We start from the raw sequence: 14,640 nt of genomic DNA, 5'->3' as shown, positions 1-14,640 counted from the left end.
GGGGGGGAAAACTGGCTTGATTTCCTGAGAACCATTGCTGGTTATTTAGCAGACAAAGAGGAATAGTTCAAATAACCAACGCCATGGCCAAAAACACTGATCCGAATTCCCAGAGTTACAAAGCATCGTCTTCATCCTCAATAAGAGTTTTAATTTTTTTTTTCACTTTTAATTTGTTTTATAGATTTTTTCAAGTTTTTTGTATTGTTTTTTAAATTTTTTTTGAGTATTTTTTATTTTATTTTATTCCATCTCTTTAAAATGAAGAATGAACACACGTTCCGCCTCCTAAGTCTTGTAAACAAGAGGTTGCAGTGTGGCACCTCCAAAACATTGAAAGCCTATTCTGAAAGTGCTGTTCCCCCCTCTGCCCACTAGGGGGCACGTGGGAGGGCTTGCTAGATAGGCCCCGCCCCCTACATTAGGGTGGACGGGGCTTGCTAGTCCCAGCTGCGGCTACAGTCCTTTGCACTGCAGAGCTCAACGTTCTTTAGTTTTAAAACAAAATTGGTGCAATACTTTTTAATGTCACTTTTACTATCACCAGATAATCCTCCTAAGTCAGCTTTTATTCTTCTTTAACTATCTGTTGATCTTGAACTCCACGACAACGCAGTAAGGTAGGCGTGCCAAGGCAGAGAGGAGCGCACACATACTCATTCACACACGCAGTCACACACACACACACAAAGTACTTCCATACATACGTGCGCGTGCACACGCATACACACAAACACACACTCACACGGTAAGGACCTCAATGAGTAAACAGCTACACTGGAAAAACTGGCTGCTCCCTCTATATTGCAGATTATATATACTGAGAAAAAACCACATTCAGTGCAAAGTTAAAAAAGCTCATACTCCAACATTGTCAGCAAACAAATGCAAAAAAAAAAAAAAAAAAAGAAAACGTTAAAAATGAAAAGAATTGGAATTCAAATAAACATGACGAATGAAACAAAAATATATATATAATAATAATGAGCTCGATTGAAGCTTTTTTCGGTCTGAAAGAGCACTACCTGGAAGCAAATATCCATCCGTTCACATTATAGAATTGGCCTGCATGATTCAAGTATTCCGACTGATATGTTTTTGGGCTAAAACAAAGTGGACATATGTGCAGAGAGAGAAACGTAACTTGTTTTCCACAGGGGAGACCCCGTTTTGTTGTATATCTTGTAAGTGAGAAAGAGTCCAACTAGTGCCATTGCGTTCATAACTACTTTTTTTTTTCATTTTCTTCTGCTGATTATTGATAATTCTCTACTGACCCTTCCTCCAGCCTGTTTGATTGGCAGGCGGCTCACATGGAGTCCCCGCCGCCTGTCAGGTGATCCACCGGGAGGAAGGAGCTGATTGGAGAAGGGCTGCTGATCCTCCCTGCCTCGGTGCCGCTGGGGCTCCCCCACAGGCTACTGGAATAGTTGGGCCCGCCCCAGAGGGAGGAGCCGTGGAGATCGCTGCTGTTCCACTGGTTGGGTTCAGGAGCGCGGCTGGGGAAGGGGTGAGACTGATCCATTCTGCTCTGAGAGGAGCCGATGGCCTGCCAGCCGGAGGAGGGAGTGGCCAATGACTGCCCTTGTGCAAAGAAACGGTTGATTTCCTCCTCGCTGGCAAACTCAGCCAGAATAGTAGTGTTCCCCAAAACACACCTGCAGAGAGGGAACAGGTGAGCCAGAGCGTGAGTGAGTATGCTCCAAAACATCCTGTGGCTGGAATCCATGACATGAGCTGAGTACCTGGTAACTGCAATACCCTCTTTACACCAACATCAGCGCACAAACGTAAAAATCAACTTAAACTAAAATCAACTGAACTTCCACTAATTTTTCTAGCCTCTGACGGCTTAATTTCATCTTGTAAAATGACAGACTGAAGTACAGAACAAGCCAGTCGTTCCCTTATGAGCCTGGGTCAAACACAGTACGACCGCTTTATCAATGGAATATAAAAAGTAGAGTGTGTTTATGTGTGTGTGCGTGATGTCCTTACATGTGCAGGCTCTTCTGGGCCTTTGCGGCCTCATCCTTGGAGCTGTAGCATACCACAGCGTTACCATGCGGCAGGTTGAGGTGGAATGTGATCAGAGGGCCGTGCTGCATGCACAAGGTCCTCAGGGTAGAGCCGTCAATCTGTGATACACAGAACAAAACACACACACACACACACACACAGGGGATAAATGGAAGCAGATGTTAGGCAACTGCTGACAAATATCAAGCACAAACATGTCCCGTAAGAGTTCAGTTTGTTGAATACAAAGTTGATTGAATACAGACAAAAACACTTTGAAAAAAGTGGCAAAGTCAGAGGAGCTGTTTTGGGTGGCCCTGACTCCAGATGTAAAAATCACATTCATTTCCCCAGACAGACAGACAATCTTAAATGACTCTTTTAGAGCTTGGATCGGCATGAAATGCTCCTTGTTCAACAATCAGTTGAAAATTTTAACAGAACTGTGTCAGAAAATATCTGGTTCCTTGATAGGAAGTCAAGTCAAGGTACTGGGTTGTGTACAAAAAGACTTCAAGGGAGAAATTCAATCAATTTGCTTTAAAATTCTTGGGTGACTTGGAGAAATTCAAGCACTATGGTGGTGTGTTTCATTCTCAGCTGCAATACAGAAATGTTATGAGTTCACTGTCACTCTGATTCACGCCTTTGACTGGCTTCTTCTCCATGCCAAAAGCAGGCAAAGCTTATGAGTACTGTAGTACGTTCAGCCATCTGCCCTGACAAAATAACAGACAAAACAAGATGAAACGAAGCAGCAATGACTAAAACTGGTTCTCCTGGAGTGAGCCAGTTAGATCGGACATTAAACGGACTTTATCCTGCGAGCTCCCTGGTACAAAGTCCGTGTAATAACCAATTGAGCCTGAGTGTAAGTAAAGCAGGTCACTGTCCAGTGAAGTCACAGTGAGCACAAGGCAAGGCTCAAACAAAACCGAAAGTAAACAAATATCTACGTCATTAACATGAGGGCGGCAATGAAAATGTCCAACTGGAGAAACAAAGAGTTGGGAATTTGTGTCAGTTAGTGCTGTCACCAAAATTCTTAGAAAAACTGAAAGAAACGCAACAGACTCTTTTGTTTACGACCACATTATGAACAAGCTACATCATCGCGGTGTAATCAGCATCATATCCTGCCTCCTGTGCGCTCTACACAGGCGTCACCCCTCGCCTAAATGAACAGGGTATTTCCAGTAGGTGAGAACGCTTCTGACACAAAAAAACCTGTTGTGTGCTACAGAGTGTGAAACTGCTACTCCAGACAATGTGCAGAGCTGATTGTTGAGTTAATGTGAGAAAACGACTATATGTTCAGTAACTTTGGGGATATGGTACCTGAGGTGTGAGATTTTTTAGAACAAGCCATTGGGTTCTCCCTGAGCTGCTGCTGTCACCCCAACTGGAACCTGCCGATGAAAGCATGAGGCACAGGTTAGAGGAGTCCAGTCAAACAACATAGATGAAATAACTGTTCCACACTTAGGAGCTGTAAACCCTGCATTTCTACATCACTGCAAAAATTTTGACACATAATTCCCTTTTCTGCACTGATAGTTTCTTCCTCCACACACCCACTCATAATAAAAAGAAAAAAACCTGAACAAATCCCAGTTATACAAACAGGTCTACAGGAAGTATATGTGTGCCCAACTCTGCTCTCACCAGGTGTGTATCTGGACTCAGTGGAGCCCCAACCCCCCAGCCTCAGGGCAGAGCCGTCCCAGCCGGAGGAGGCAGAGCTGGGCTTCTGGCTGGTGAGGCCGGGTGGTGGTCTGGAGGGGGCGGCCACAGACAGCGCCTTGGGAGGCAGGGGGACCTTCCACAGCTCATGGGCCAGGGAGGGGGTGGACACAGAAACGCCGCCGGGAGACCACTTTGACTCGCTGGGTCTGGCTGCAATGAGAGAGGAGAGCGTAGTGAGACATTTTTCACACCCTTGCGTCCGTTTTCACAGATCTGTTGCTGTCATACTTCTATGTCACACATTTATCATATAATCCTAAAGCAAAAGTACAAGTTTAACGATAAAGAACGCAGAACAGAAGGAAGAGAACACAGTGTTAGGGTGAAGGAATGCACTCTATAAAGGTCAGACGTTTCTTTGCTGTAAGAAAGATGCATATGGCTGCATACCTGAAGTGCTTTGTGCTGTACTGGTGAGGGAACCGCTGTGGCTGGAGGCACGAATGGATGACCAGGCACTGTTAGAAGGCATCGTGGTGTTCAGTGATGAGGATGGCCCTGGAGAACAGAGACAGGGTTAGTGCCTGTGAGAGTTTGGTCAATAGCTTTTTTATCAAATCTCAAAATCAAAACTCATGTGTGTGCCTTACCGTTGTTCCTGTCCCTGAGGTGGTCTGTGTCGCGGACGGTGTTGATGGAGAGGGTGTTGATGACACTGCCGGGGGTCACATAAGGGTCAGTCTCAGGGTCAATGTTGGGGTAACCTTTCCAAGGCTCCCCGGGCCGGAACTCTGCAAACACACAGACACAGTGGTGAGCAGGTTTCAATTTAAAAATTAAAAATAAATAAATAAATAAATTTGTTTTGTTTGTGCATGTGAGAGCTTGTGTACCTGGGGGCCAGGTGACAGTGTTTCCATGGGGCGGGGGGGAGTTGGCACGGGGCGGCCAGCCATCGCCCACCGAGCCCATTGATTGGCCGGGAGGACTCAGGGGAGATGGGCCAGGAGACAGGAAGTCATAGAAGGGAGAGTCCTCCAGACGCAGCCCAGACGACATAGCACCTGTGGGACCAACACACACAAACATTAGGCTGTGAATCACACAGAATAAGACTCACTGGTGTGGTTTGATTTTATACACAAAGGTGCCATCAGAGCGCTATACAATCAAACTACAAACTTTTAAAGCCATATTTTAAGTCGAGGTGAGCGTGCAGGAAGTAAACGTTTCTGATGCTACTGCATTACTGTCACAAACACAGGTTCCTCTTTACCAGGTTTGCTGTTCTGCTCCAGAGGGTCAGTAGCCCAAAGTTTCTTCAGTCTGGACTGGGGCGGCTCTTTGTAGCTCACAGCTCCACCACCACTACCTCCACCGACACCCATGTCCAGGGATACATTCAGGTTAGAGTTCAAGCCTGGTGGAAGCACAGAGAGAAGAGATTCAGTCACTCTTAATATAATATACACCTACATGTAGGGCTGGGCGATATGGCCTAAAAAAAAATCTCTGATTTTTTCACAAAAAATCAGATTAATAATTTAAATCAATTTTTTCCCCTCCTAGTTAAAAAAAAATATTTGCGGCCTGGTAGCACATACCTCGGGTCCAAAACTTTCAGCATGTGAATAAACCCCAGCTTTTCCACGGTAGCCTATATATGGGCACCATATCTCTTCCAAAATACATGGCGACTGCATCTGTGATCGCTTTCCACCGGACCCCTTTCTTATCATACAGCAGCATTTCCCCTACCATCATATTGGATCACAACAGAAGTCATTTAAGGTTATCTTTCCGATAGAACAGGTCTATACCTTGTCCTTTTATTAAACAAACTAAATAGCCTTATGTTACAGGCTGAGCCTGATGTGTGTGGCTTGTGTGTGTGGAGTTGTGTATGTGTGTAGTTGATGTAGGAGGTATGAGACGTTAGTGCGCCGGGTGTGGTGTGTGACGTCAGACAGATGCGCCCCAGGAAGAAAGTGAGGCATGTGTTATGTTACGATATACATCGTGCAGCCACAGTGAAGAAGCCTGCGCAGTTCTGCAGTGCTTAAAATAAAGTGCCGTTCTTTAACGCAGACGAAGTCCCATTGTTTATGTGTTGTTGCCACAACGAGCTAACACAAGCTTAAGGAGCTAATGGTCTTCGGAGGTCTCTTTACTACGGTTTGGGGGTCTGCCAGCTTGGCGTTGTTAACACTTATTTATCTTATTTACACAACGGCATGTCATTTCTGTCCCTACACGGTGCGCGTCTAAAATCCTCCTCTGCTCTCTGTGTTGCGCACGGCGGAGTATGGCCCTGATGCACGCGCACAAACACACAAACACACAAACACACACACACACACACTTACAGACACAGGTGAGCACACAAAAGCGCTGAAGAACTCGTTGCCTTTCTTGAGAACGAGTTCTTCCCCGCTCACTGCCATGCTGTTTGTGTATCAAGTGCGCGGGGGGGTTGGGTGAGCCTCTGAACTACGGGAGCCCAGCGTGGAGTGGCGGTGGCGGATTTTAAATAGAAACTCGATTTTCATTAAAACAAATCGGCCTAAACTACAAATTCGAATTAATCGATAAAATCGATTTATCGCCCAGCCCTACCTATATGTATGATCTTTAAAATAAGGGGGACTTAAATTTGAGAAATTACTCTCATAGGAGCTGACGTACTTAAAGGGAAGTTGCTGAAGGATCCGAGAGCAGCAGCATCCTTCTGCATCTCTGGGTTATTGTGGGACAAGTAGTTATCCAGGTACGGTTTGTGGGGTGGGGCCTGTTTCAGCAGGGAGGGATCCAGGTGCCGCGGCGGCTGCATCATCGATGGAGACGAACCAATAGGACGTGTCTAAGGATAGGAAGATAGAGAAACGCGTCAATGAGGCAAAACCATGGACACAGTATCATCTCATGAAATAGAAACTCCTAAATTTTGGATGTAGTGAAGCAGGATTCAGAGGGATTTCTGGACACACACCTGTTCAGTCGGTCGTCCCACAGGCATGGCTCTCTGGCTCTGAGCTTTCTGTTGTTGCTGCTGCTGCTGCTGGAAGAGAAGACGCTGCAGACGGACAAGAATAAAAATGTAAATGAGAACAGTCTGCTCATGTTTTTTTAAGCTTAGCAAAACATTTTACTGCATAGTACTGTATTCTTCAAATACATTTGTAAGCAGATTAATAGAGTTACAATAAGCAAGCCAGTCTGACATACTGCAACGCAACATTATACAAGACTCATGCATTAATTTGGTTCTGCTTTGTGTTGAGGAAATTCAGGCTAGCACTATTTTAACAAAAAGCTACCAAGGCTTGAATTGGCAACGCCGAAAAACTCAGCTCTCCTACGCTTTTCTTTTTATAGTGTTTCAGTGTCTGACTGCAGATCTTTGTTGTTTACAAGAACACTGATAAACATCAGAGGCTTCGTGCACCACAACATAAACCTAAAACCATGCAGAAAATGTCCGTTCCTTCATGCCTTTGTGTATGCATGTTCAAGTGCATGATTCCATCACTCTACCTGTAACTGGTTGATCTGGTTGAGCTGCGACAGCTGGTTAAGCTGGGACAGTTGGTTGAGCACAGCCACCTGCTGAGGGCTGAGCAGAGGGTTCAGACCTCCGTTACCTCCTGGGTACTTCAACAGGGATGGAGGGACCTGAACACAAACAAGATTTTGGTTTTAGTTTTTGGAGTGCGATGTCATGTCACATTGTACTTTGAATTGGAGGTTAAACAGAAATCAAACCATGGATAAGAAAGTGGGACCACATTTAGTACATCTAGGGACATGTAGGTCCTCATGAAAACAACAACAACATCATTTCGTGAGTGTGCTCTACCTGAGAGGGCAGGATGGGTGGAGGCACTTGGTTACGGGGGTTGGGTTGGGGTGGGGCCTGGGACTGGAGGCCACCTCGGCCCTGTGCTACGCTGCTGCCACCCATCATAGGGTTTACATTCTGAGCAGGGAAGACACAAACACACACACACACACACACACACACACACACAAGTGGTCAAACAACTTAAACCCAAACTTAAGACAAACTTAAACCCAAAGTAAGCTCAGTGGCAATCACAAAGGAAACTTTGAATAACTCTAGGAAAAGACATTTCTGTCGACATTTTGATGGACAACCTGTTAGAATATCACTCTATTAGTCTCTAATTGAATGTATCTTATTGTCGATCCTCTTCATCCTTTCGCACTCACCTGCCGAGTGCCCCCAGGACTAGAGTGGGCAGGAGACGGCCCAGAGTCGAGACAGGGGATAGGCTGAGCAGAATTGGAAGGGGAAAAGCTCATGCTTTGATTGGAGGAGAGCTCGTCAGAAGCTGCGTTATTGTAAGCAGAGGGGGAAACGGACAGCTGCAGAAGCAAGGCCAGTCGCACAGCAGATGGACGGCAAGCACAGAGGGACAGGAAGCGCATCAGCAGCCAAAGAAGTGCAGAGAGGGAAGGAGAAAAGAAGGAAAAGAGTTAGTTTTGCAGAGGAAGAGGGAGAGAAGAAAAGAGCCAGTGATGTGAGGACAGAGGAAACAAGAGGGTGGGAGTCAGACAGATAGAAGTAAAGAGAAGAGACAAGCAGCAGAAGGAAAAGAAGCAAAGCCCACAGCAGCTTTGTACAGAACTACGTCAGGGAATGAATCATTATTGCATAACTACTAGGAATGCACTAAATGCTTTTTTTTTTCTTTTTTTTTTTAATGTATCATCACATTTTATGACGTCATAGCAAGCAGCAGGAATAAATACAAACAGGGCGTCTGGCAAAAGGTCAGCCCAAAACGGTCACATCATGCAGCACCAGAGTCCTACATCCCGTTGAATGACCGGCGGTGACTCATGGGTGGTATTTTGTCTTACAATTTTATTTCCAGGTACTGTTTTGTGTAAAATAAGGAGCATGTGGGTTGGATTGAAAATGCCCGATAAGGGGCGTCGGTGGCTTAGTGGTAGAGCAGGCGCCCCATGTACAAGACTGTTGCCGCAGCGGCCCAGCCCAATTCCAGCCTGTGGCCCTTTGCTGCATGTCTCTCCCTCTCTCTCTCCCCCCTTCACACTTAACTGTCCTGTCCATTAAAGGCAAAAAATGCCCCCAAAAATATCTTTAAAAAAAAAAAGAAAATGCCCGATAACACAAATATCTGAATAAACTAATAAAAATAATCTAATTTTATGGTTTAACCTTCTAATCCTCTCGCTGCTGACTTTGTGTGTTGGTTTTGCCTTTTGTGCCGTTTCAATCAGATGCGTTACAAACAGGTACGTTAACTGTGGAGATGTGTTGCTCAATATTATGAGAACAAGCAAAAACATTTATCTGAACTGTATTTTGTGAATTATCAGAATCAGAATCAGTCATTCTTATTTGGTCAAGGGGAAAATTGCTCCGATGTAAATACTGAGCAATAAAATAAAATAAATTAGAAATGAAAATGTACATTAAAATAAAAAGTAAAAAAATTTAGCAGCATATCAGATGCTGATTTAAAATTCAAATGTCAGCGTTGTGAATGAAGCCCCGAAGCTTCAAACTACTCGGTGCAGCCTCAATCAATTCATATTAATAAACATTGGATGTGCATATTGCATTTGATTTTGTCATTTGTAAGTAACACAGCCTTATTAATATTTCATACAGTTGAGATGCAGCATCCTGCAAACAGCAAGTATCAAATGAAACATCCCTTTTAAAATTCAAATGCAGTACATCAAAACAACCACTGTGGGGCACAACAGGCCTGAGAGAGCACTACCAGCCAGACGTAAGCAGCAGACGACACTCAAGAGACTCTTCCACTCCACACCTACCTTATGATCACCACAGCGGCAAAGAGCTTGACCAGACCTTTATCTAGTAATGTTGTTTTATCACAGAACGTGTGCATTACCAACCCATTAAGCGCAGATGCAACACGCCAGCTGTATTTCAGGTTGGCAAAACACGGCTTGTGCTCCTTCTCTTTACCCCCACACACAGTATATACCACATAAACGTTAATATTTCTGCATACCTTGTCATAGTAAGGGCTGCGATCCATGGCAGACTCCTTGTGGAGCTGGTGACGAGACCCAGGATTCTTCCCCATCACTCCATTGAAGTCTCCCATGCTGCCCATGTCCATGCGCTTGTCCTGCACCATCCCTGCTCCTGTCTTCATGGAGTCGTCAGGAGAGTCTCTCTGTGAGGGAAAAGACAAGAAAACTGGATTAAAGAGACATGAAAGCATCCATTTATCAAAGAGTATGAAAGTTCTAAAAACTGTAAAAAAAAAATGCAGGTGAATCACATCTCTGCACGAGTACTAAATTTTAATGTCAAAGAGCAACAGCAGAGCAATAACAAACAGTACTTACAGAGAAGTTCATGCTGTTGAACTGGTTGATGAAGGGTTTCATCCAGGGTTCATCCTGTTTGTTGACTGGTTTGTTCATCTGCAACACAGACAAAAAAGCTATTACCTCCAGGCATGTGAAGCATTAGCAGGGAAGGCATTTTCAACCATTTGCAAAACTGTTTCTATTCTGTTGATAACACAGTTGGCTGAAGGGACTCATGATGTGCTCTGCCTAAATGTCAGGTGTCTGGTGAATGTAATCAATGTTTTCATGTTTGGGATGAACAAATACTGAAAGCCAAAGTCAACAAACCTTGTTGGAGCCTTTATGCTTGTAGTTCCAGGTGTTTTGGTCGTGGGATCTGCTGTCCTGTTGGCTGTTGTTCCACATGCCGATCTCCACCTCCTCTTCCTGGTCCCAGCTATTGCCCATGGACGCCTCCTCACCACCCCATGTCTCCATGGGCTTGGGACCTGGAGCTACAAAGAAGGTAGGGACAGAGGAGGAAACTGATTAACAACACAGCTCTACGGTTCTATTGCTCAGTTTATGCACTTTCTACAGCAAAATTCTTTCTCCTGTCCTTTTGTTCAAGGTAAGGTAGGCCTTCTTATAGTTTTAACATTATCATACTCTTCAGATGCATGTTCATTTTCATGTGTGCTCTTACCAGGCTTGCCCCATCCAGACCCAGACTCTCTGTTATCCCTGCTGGGCTCATCCCAGCTGGAGCTGGTGTCCATGGGTTTCCCCCAGGCAGACGTTCCATTGTCCACTTTCACAGGTGGAGTGGCGGGAGGCTCCCACGTGGAGGACTCTTTCTTCTGAGGGTAAGGGTCACCCCAACCTAGAGAAAAAGACGGAGGCGTCCATTAGAACGAGAATATACATTCATTTCATTTATTATCTTCATTATTCATTTTAGACTCAAACAAATCGGAGGGCCCTCTTCTGGTGTTATTCTTTTTCGGGGAAAAAAACAAACCACACAGTATTTTGTATTTTTTTGCGATGTCCTCAAAGTATATTGAACTTTTTATTTATTTATTTATTTTTTTTTAACCACAGTATTTAACGGTGAGAGACAAATGCTTTTTTGATTCCGTTTGAATTGTGCCATGAAATACACATATGACATGATGTTTGTCAATTTAAAATATAATTTTGTGAGTCAAGACAATGGCAGATTGTTGTAAAACTGATTAAAAACTACACTAGTCACACAGGTGACGTCATAACTTTCTTGCTGAAGCAACAATGCCTGTGTGTTTCGGAACGGGATTTATTCACACACGCAACAAGTCGTGCTAGTTTTGTTACTTCCTGGCTAACAACACCCCCCCCAAAAAAAAAAAACAGGGGTCACTGAATAACACAGTGGTTCCCAACTGGTCAAGCCATGAGGTCCAGATTTCTCCTTCATCATTAGTTTAAGGTTCGCACAATGTAATACATTCAGCGTCATGCTTGGGTTTGGCCATGACGTCAAGCTAGTTTGCTGTCTCTGTCAAATAGTTGTCCATATGTCACTCACTCTACAGCAGGAAATGGCACTTCAAAATACAAGCTCTGTGTCGGAAATTCACTGTACTTAAAAATAAAGTATGAAAAGTGTAATTCATAGCACAATTCAAATGGAATCAATCTGAAAAACCAGAAGGGGAGCAACTTCGCCTGTCTATACTTTCTAGGCATTATTTAGGCCAACAAAATGTTAATGCAGTTAATATGTCATGACGTGATATTTATCAAGGGATGTAATCTGTTTTCGGCTTAGTGTCACAGCTCCTCCCATTCAGAGTAGCTGTATTCAGGCTTGTTTGGACACTCGCGGTTGGGAGTTTGGTGGTATCATGTGAATAAAGTGATATCAATGCCTGTTATTTTAATATGCAGATGCATACAGTCTTACTGGGGACCATTCCCTCATTTTCATGTTTACAGTGATGCTGCACATCTACATCGTTTTCCTCGGCTGAAATCAGAGAGCTCGGGGTGAGAGCCCTGCTCATGTCCCTGGGGAACCCCGCGTCAACCTGCTTATGTAAGTGTTGTTTACTTTAACTCTTGTGGGCGCGCGGATGTGTGCACGGGCACCCTATGCACTTTAAAATGTGAGACTACATGTGTTCAAGTGCGTGTGCAAGTATGAGTTCAAAAGGCTCCCGTTACAGCTGACCACCCAGACCTGCTACTTTCTCCCTCCACGGGAGGCGTTTGGGGAGATGCCAGGGATACCTCCCTGTAAAAATAGGACAGATCGTGGGGTGGCCTCAGGCTCCAGTGTCCCTCATGTGACTGGGCATGCTCGCACTCAAGTGCTTCCACATAACAACACGGAGAAACATGCACACGAAGCTAAACGGCTGATCGGCACATAAATGGATGTTATTATGAGGTAGATGTACACACATGCGCACGGTTGAGTGTGCGTCTGACGAGATGCAAAAACACACACCAAGTGACAAACTGTAACCCCATCCTGCATGTATTGCTCAGTTTGTGTAGGTGCATCACTTGATCTACTAAAAGCTGGATGAGAAAAATGTGAGTGTGCACGTGAATGAATGTGTTTGACAAGCTGTAGACATTAAAAAACAGACTGAATATATTATTTAATTTTCAGTTTTGTGTTTAACATTGTTAAATTGTGTCGAGCTACAAATCAGAGTCCACAGTATCTATTGTACTGACCTGCTTAGTCCAAATAATTTTCTCTAAAATTACTGTGTTGCTGTTTTCATCGATTTTCGCACTTCAGTGTTCACAAATGTATAAAACCAAAACCTGCTAAAATTAATCAAGATCTACAACCCGATTATTTTTCTCATTACGGTAGCTGCCTCGTCTGCCGCACCCTTCCCAGCCATCCACTTTGCTGCTCCAGTTAGCTCGCTAGACAGCCACCCTGAATAACCCCGGCAACCCCTCCCTCTTTTCCCCTCCTCAGCCCACTTCTACAGAATAGCTGCCTTACTCGTTTTAGTTTTCCCCCCATCTTACATTGGAACCATTCCTATTACTAAGTCACCAGACCTCCTCCTCTACCACTCATGGTCTCCCTCGCTCTGTTTCTCTCAAACCCAACAAAAGCCAGTGTTTCTACAGCAAGCAGAATTGGCGGGTGAGGGAGAGAGGGAGGAGGAAAAAAAGGCGAATGAGAGAAGAGAAAAATCGATGCTCTTAGCATTCCAAAGGGATGACTCAACCGGCTTTACAAAAAGCCCTCAACATAGACAACACCGTAGGGAGACGGGGGAGAATGGCTGTACGTGTTTGTTTTCTCTCCGCGCTTCTGTGCAAATTGTGTATGCTTTTGAATACATCTGTGAATGTGCGTGCATCCACACTTTTGTGTCTGTACTGTCTAAATCCTTTTAAGACATTATTTCAGCTATCTCAAAAAGACAGTGTGGGTGGGACTTGCACCTTTTTATCCATTCAAGGCTTACAGACTGCACCGGGAGGCTTGCACTTACATGCTCGAATCATTTTAGATACTGGCTCATGTCCTAGCATTTCTTTTAACATAAATCTAAATATCAAACTCACCATAAAATAAAAAAAAATCCCAAAAGACACTAATCTTTATGCTAATCCATCCAGACTCTGTACATCAGAACTGTGCATTGGAGAATCCGCAGAACTAAAGAATCGATTGACACACTGTCACTCAAGAGGTGACGATTTAAGTATCCCTGCAGGCTAAAAAAAAAAACAATAATGAAAAGATCTGTGCCGACTATCTGGGCCTGAACTATTTCGGAAACAAGTGAGACTCAGCCATGTTTGAAAGTATGCACATGTTAGAGGTGTGTGGGCATGTGCACAATTACTTGTATTCCTGTCTATGTGCGTTTTCATTCATACTCAAAGCTGTGTGAAAGACTGTTAAAACTGGGGCATTTGAGTTTATACTGGCCTTACACCAAACAACTTTTTAAGCGATTTCACTGCTGCAGACAAATTTCCAATGTTGTAATAAAATTATACTTTTACTTTGGTTTAAGATGGTCATAAAACTCAGTCTGAGCTGGCTTAGGGTTAGTCTTTTTCTCATCCTCATGTCCAACAAAATTAAAAATGTCCGATTTTATTGTACGTTTTTAGTGTTGGCTCACGCACATAGTGCAGGTCAAGTGCGTGGATATATTGTCAAAAACCAATAGGTGTGCTCTCTCCAGCACAGTGAACATGTAGGGGACTCCGGGGAGGCATAAGAATGTGAGCAAGTCTCTGTTCTCTTGTACAGTGGAAAAGGAGAAGAGATGAAGTTGTGTTCAATTCAGCGTGTATTTAAACAGTTTGCTTCTCATTCTCACAGTCTATTCCCACTAAAATAACGCCGCTAACCAACAGAGGCTGGTTCCAAAATGTTAAGTTTGCACGCAAACACATTTTATCTTTGCAGATTATACTGATGCTGCATTGACAAGAATAGCACCGGCATATGAGGCCTTTCATCTTGCGTTTCTTGAGTAATGTGTTTTTGAGGACATTTCGGAATCATCAATATGTCATATTTTTTGAAGGGGGTTTGGCCTTGTATTTTCCAAAAGGAGCAGTCTGGGAAAT

General features: G+C 44.1%; 1 protein-coding gene across 3 annotated transcripts in view; it reads right to left on the bottom strand.

Moving 5' to 3' along the window:
* LOC117268183 (trinucleotide repeat-containing gene 6A protein-like) overlaps positions 1-14,640 on the bottom strand; it is a 42,792-nt gene continuing 28,152 nt past the window's right edge. For 2 of the 3 annotated variants that reach the window (XM_033644404.2, XM_033644405.2), the window contains exons 11-27: positions 10,736-10,912; positions 10,378-10,544; positions 10,084-10,161; positions 9,741-9,908; positions 7,936-8,091; positions 7,562-7,681; positions 7,240-7,377; positions 6,695-6,778; positions 6,391-6,565; positions 4,982-5,125; positions 4,599-4,769; positions 4,356-4,496; positions 4,156-4,263; positions 3,685-3,915; positions 3,358-3,428; positions 1,999-2,138; positions 1-1,658 (exon numbers count right to left, since the gene is read on the bottom strand). In XM_033644404.2, coding sequence (XP_033500295.2) covers positions 1,310-1,658; positions 1,999-2,138; positions 3,358-3,428; positions 3,685-3,915; positions 4,156-4,263; positions 4,356-4,496; positions 4,599-4,769; positions 4,982-5,125; positions 6,391-6,565; positions 6,695-6,778; positions 7,240-7,377; positions 7,562-7,681; positions 7,936-8,091; positions 9,741-9,908; positions 10,084-10,161; positions 10,378-10,544; positions 10,736-10,912 — 2,618 coding nt within the window. In that variant the 3' untranslated portion in view covers positions 1-1,309. The remainder of the gene's footprint in view (positions 1,659-1,998; positions 2,139-3,357; positions 3,429-3,684; positions 3,916-4,155; positions 4,264-4,355; positions 4,497-4,598; positions 4,770-4,981; positions 5,126-6,390; positions 6,566-6,694; positions 6,779-7,239; positions 7,378-7,561; positions 7,682-7,935; positions 8,092-9,740; positions 9,909-10,083; positions 10,162-10,377; positions 10,545-10,735; positions 10,913-14,640) is intronic. The other variant, XM_033644406.2, reaches the window with a different exon arrangement.

This window comes from Epinephelus lanceolatus, chromosome 18 (assembly GCF_041903045.1).
Source record: "Epinephelus lanceolatus isolate andai-2023 chromosome 18, ASM4190304v1, whole genome shotgun sequence".
In the NCBI taxonomy this organism is placed as follows: domain Eukaryota; kingdom Metazoa; phylum Chordata; class Actinopteri; order Perciformes; family Serranidae; genus Epinephelus; species Epinephelus lanceolatus.
This window is presented reverse-complemented; position numbering and strand designations above follow the sequence as displayed.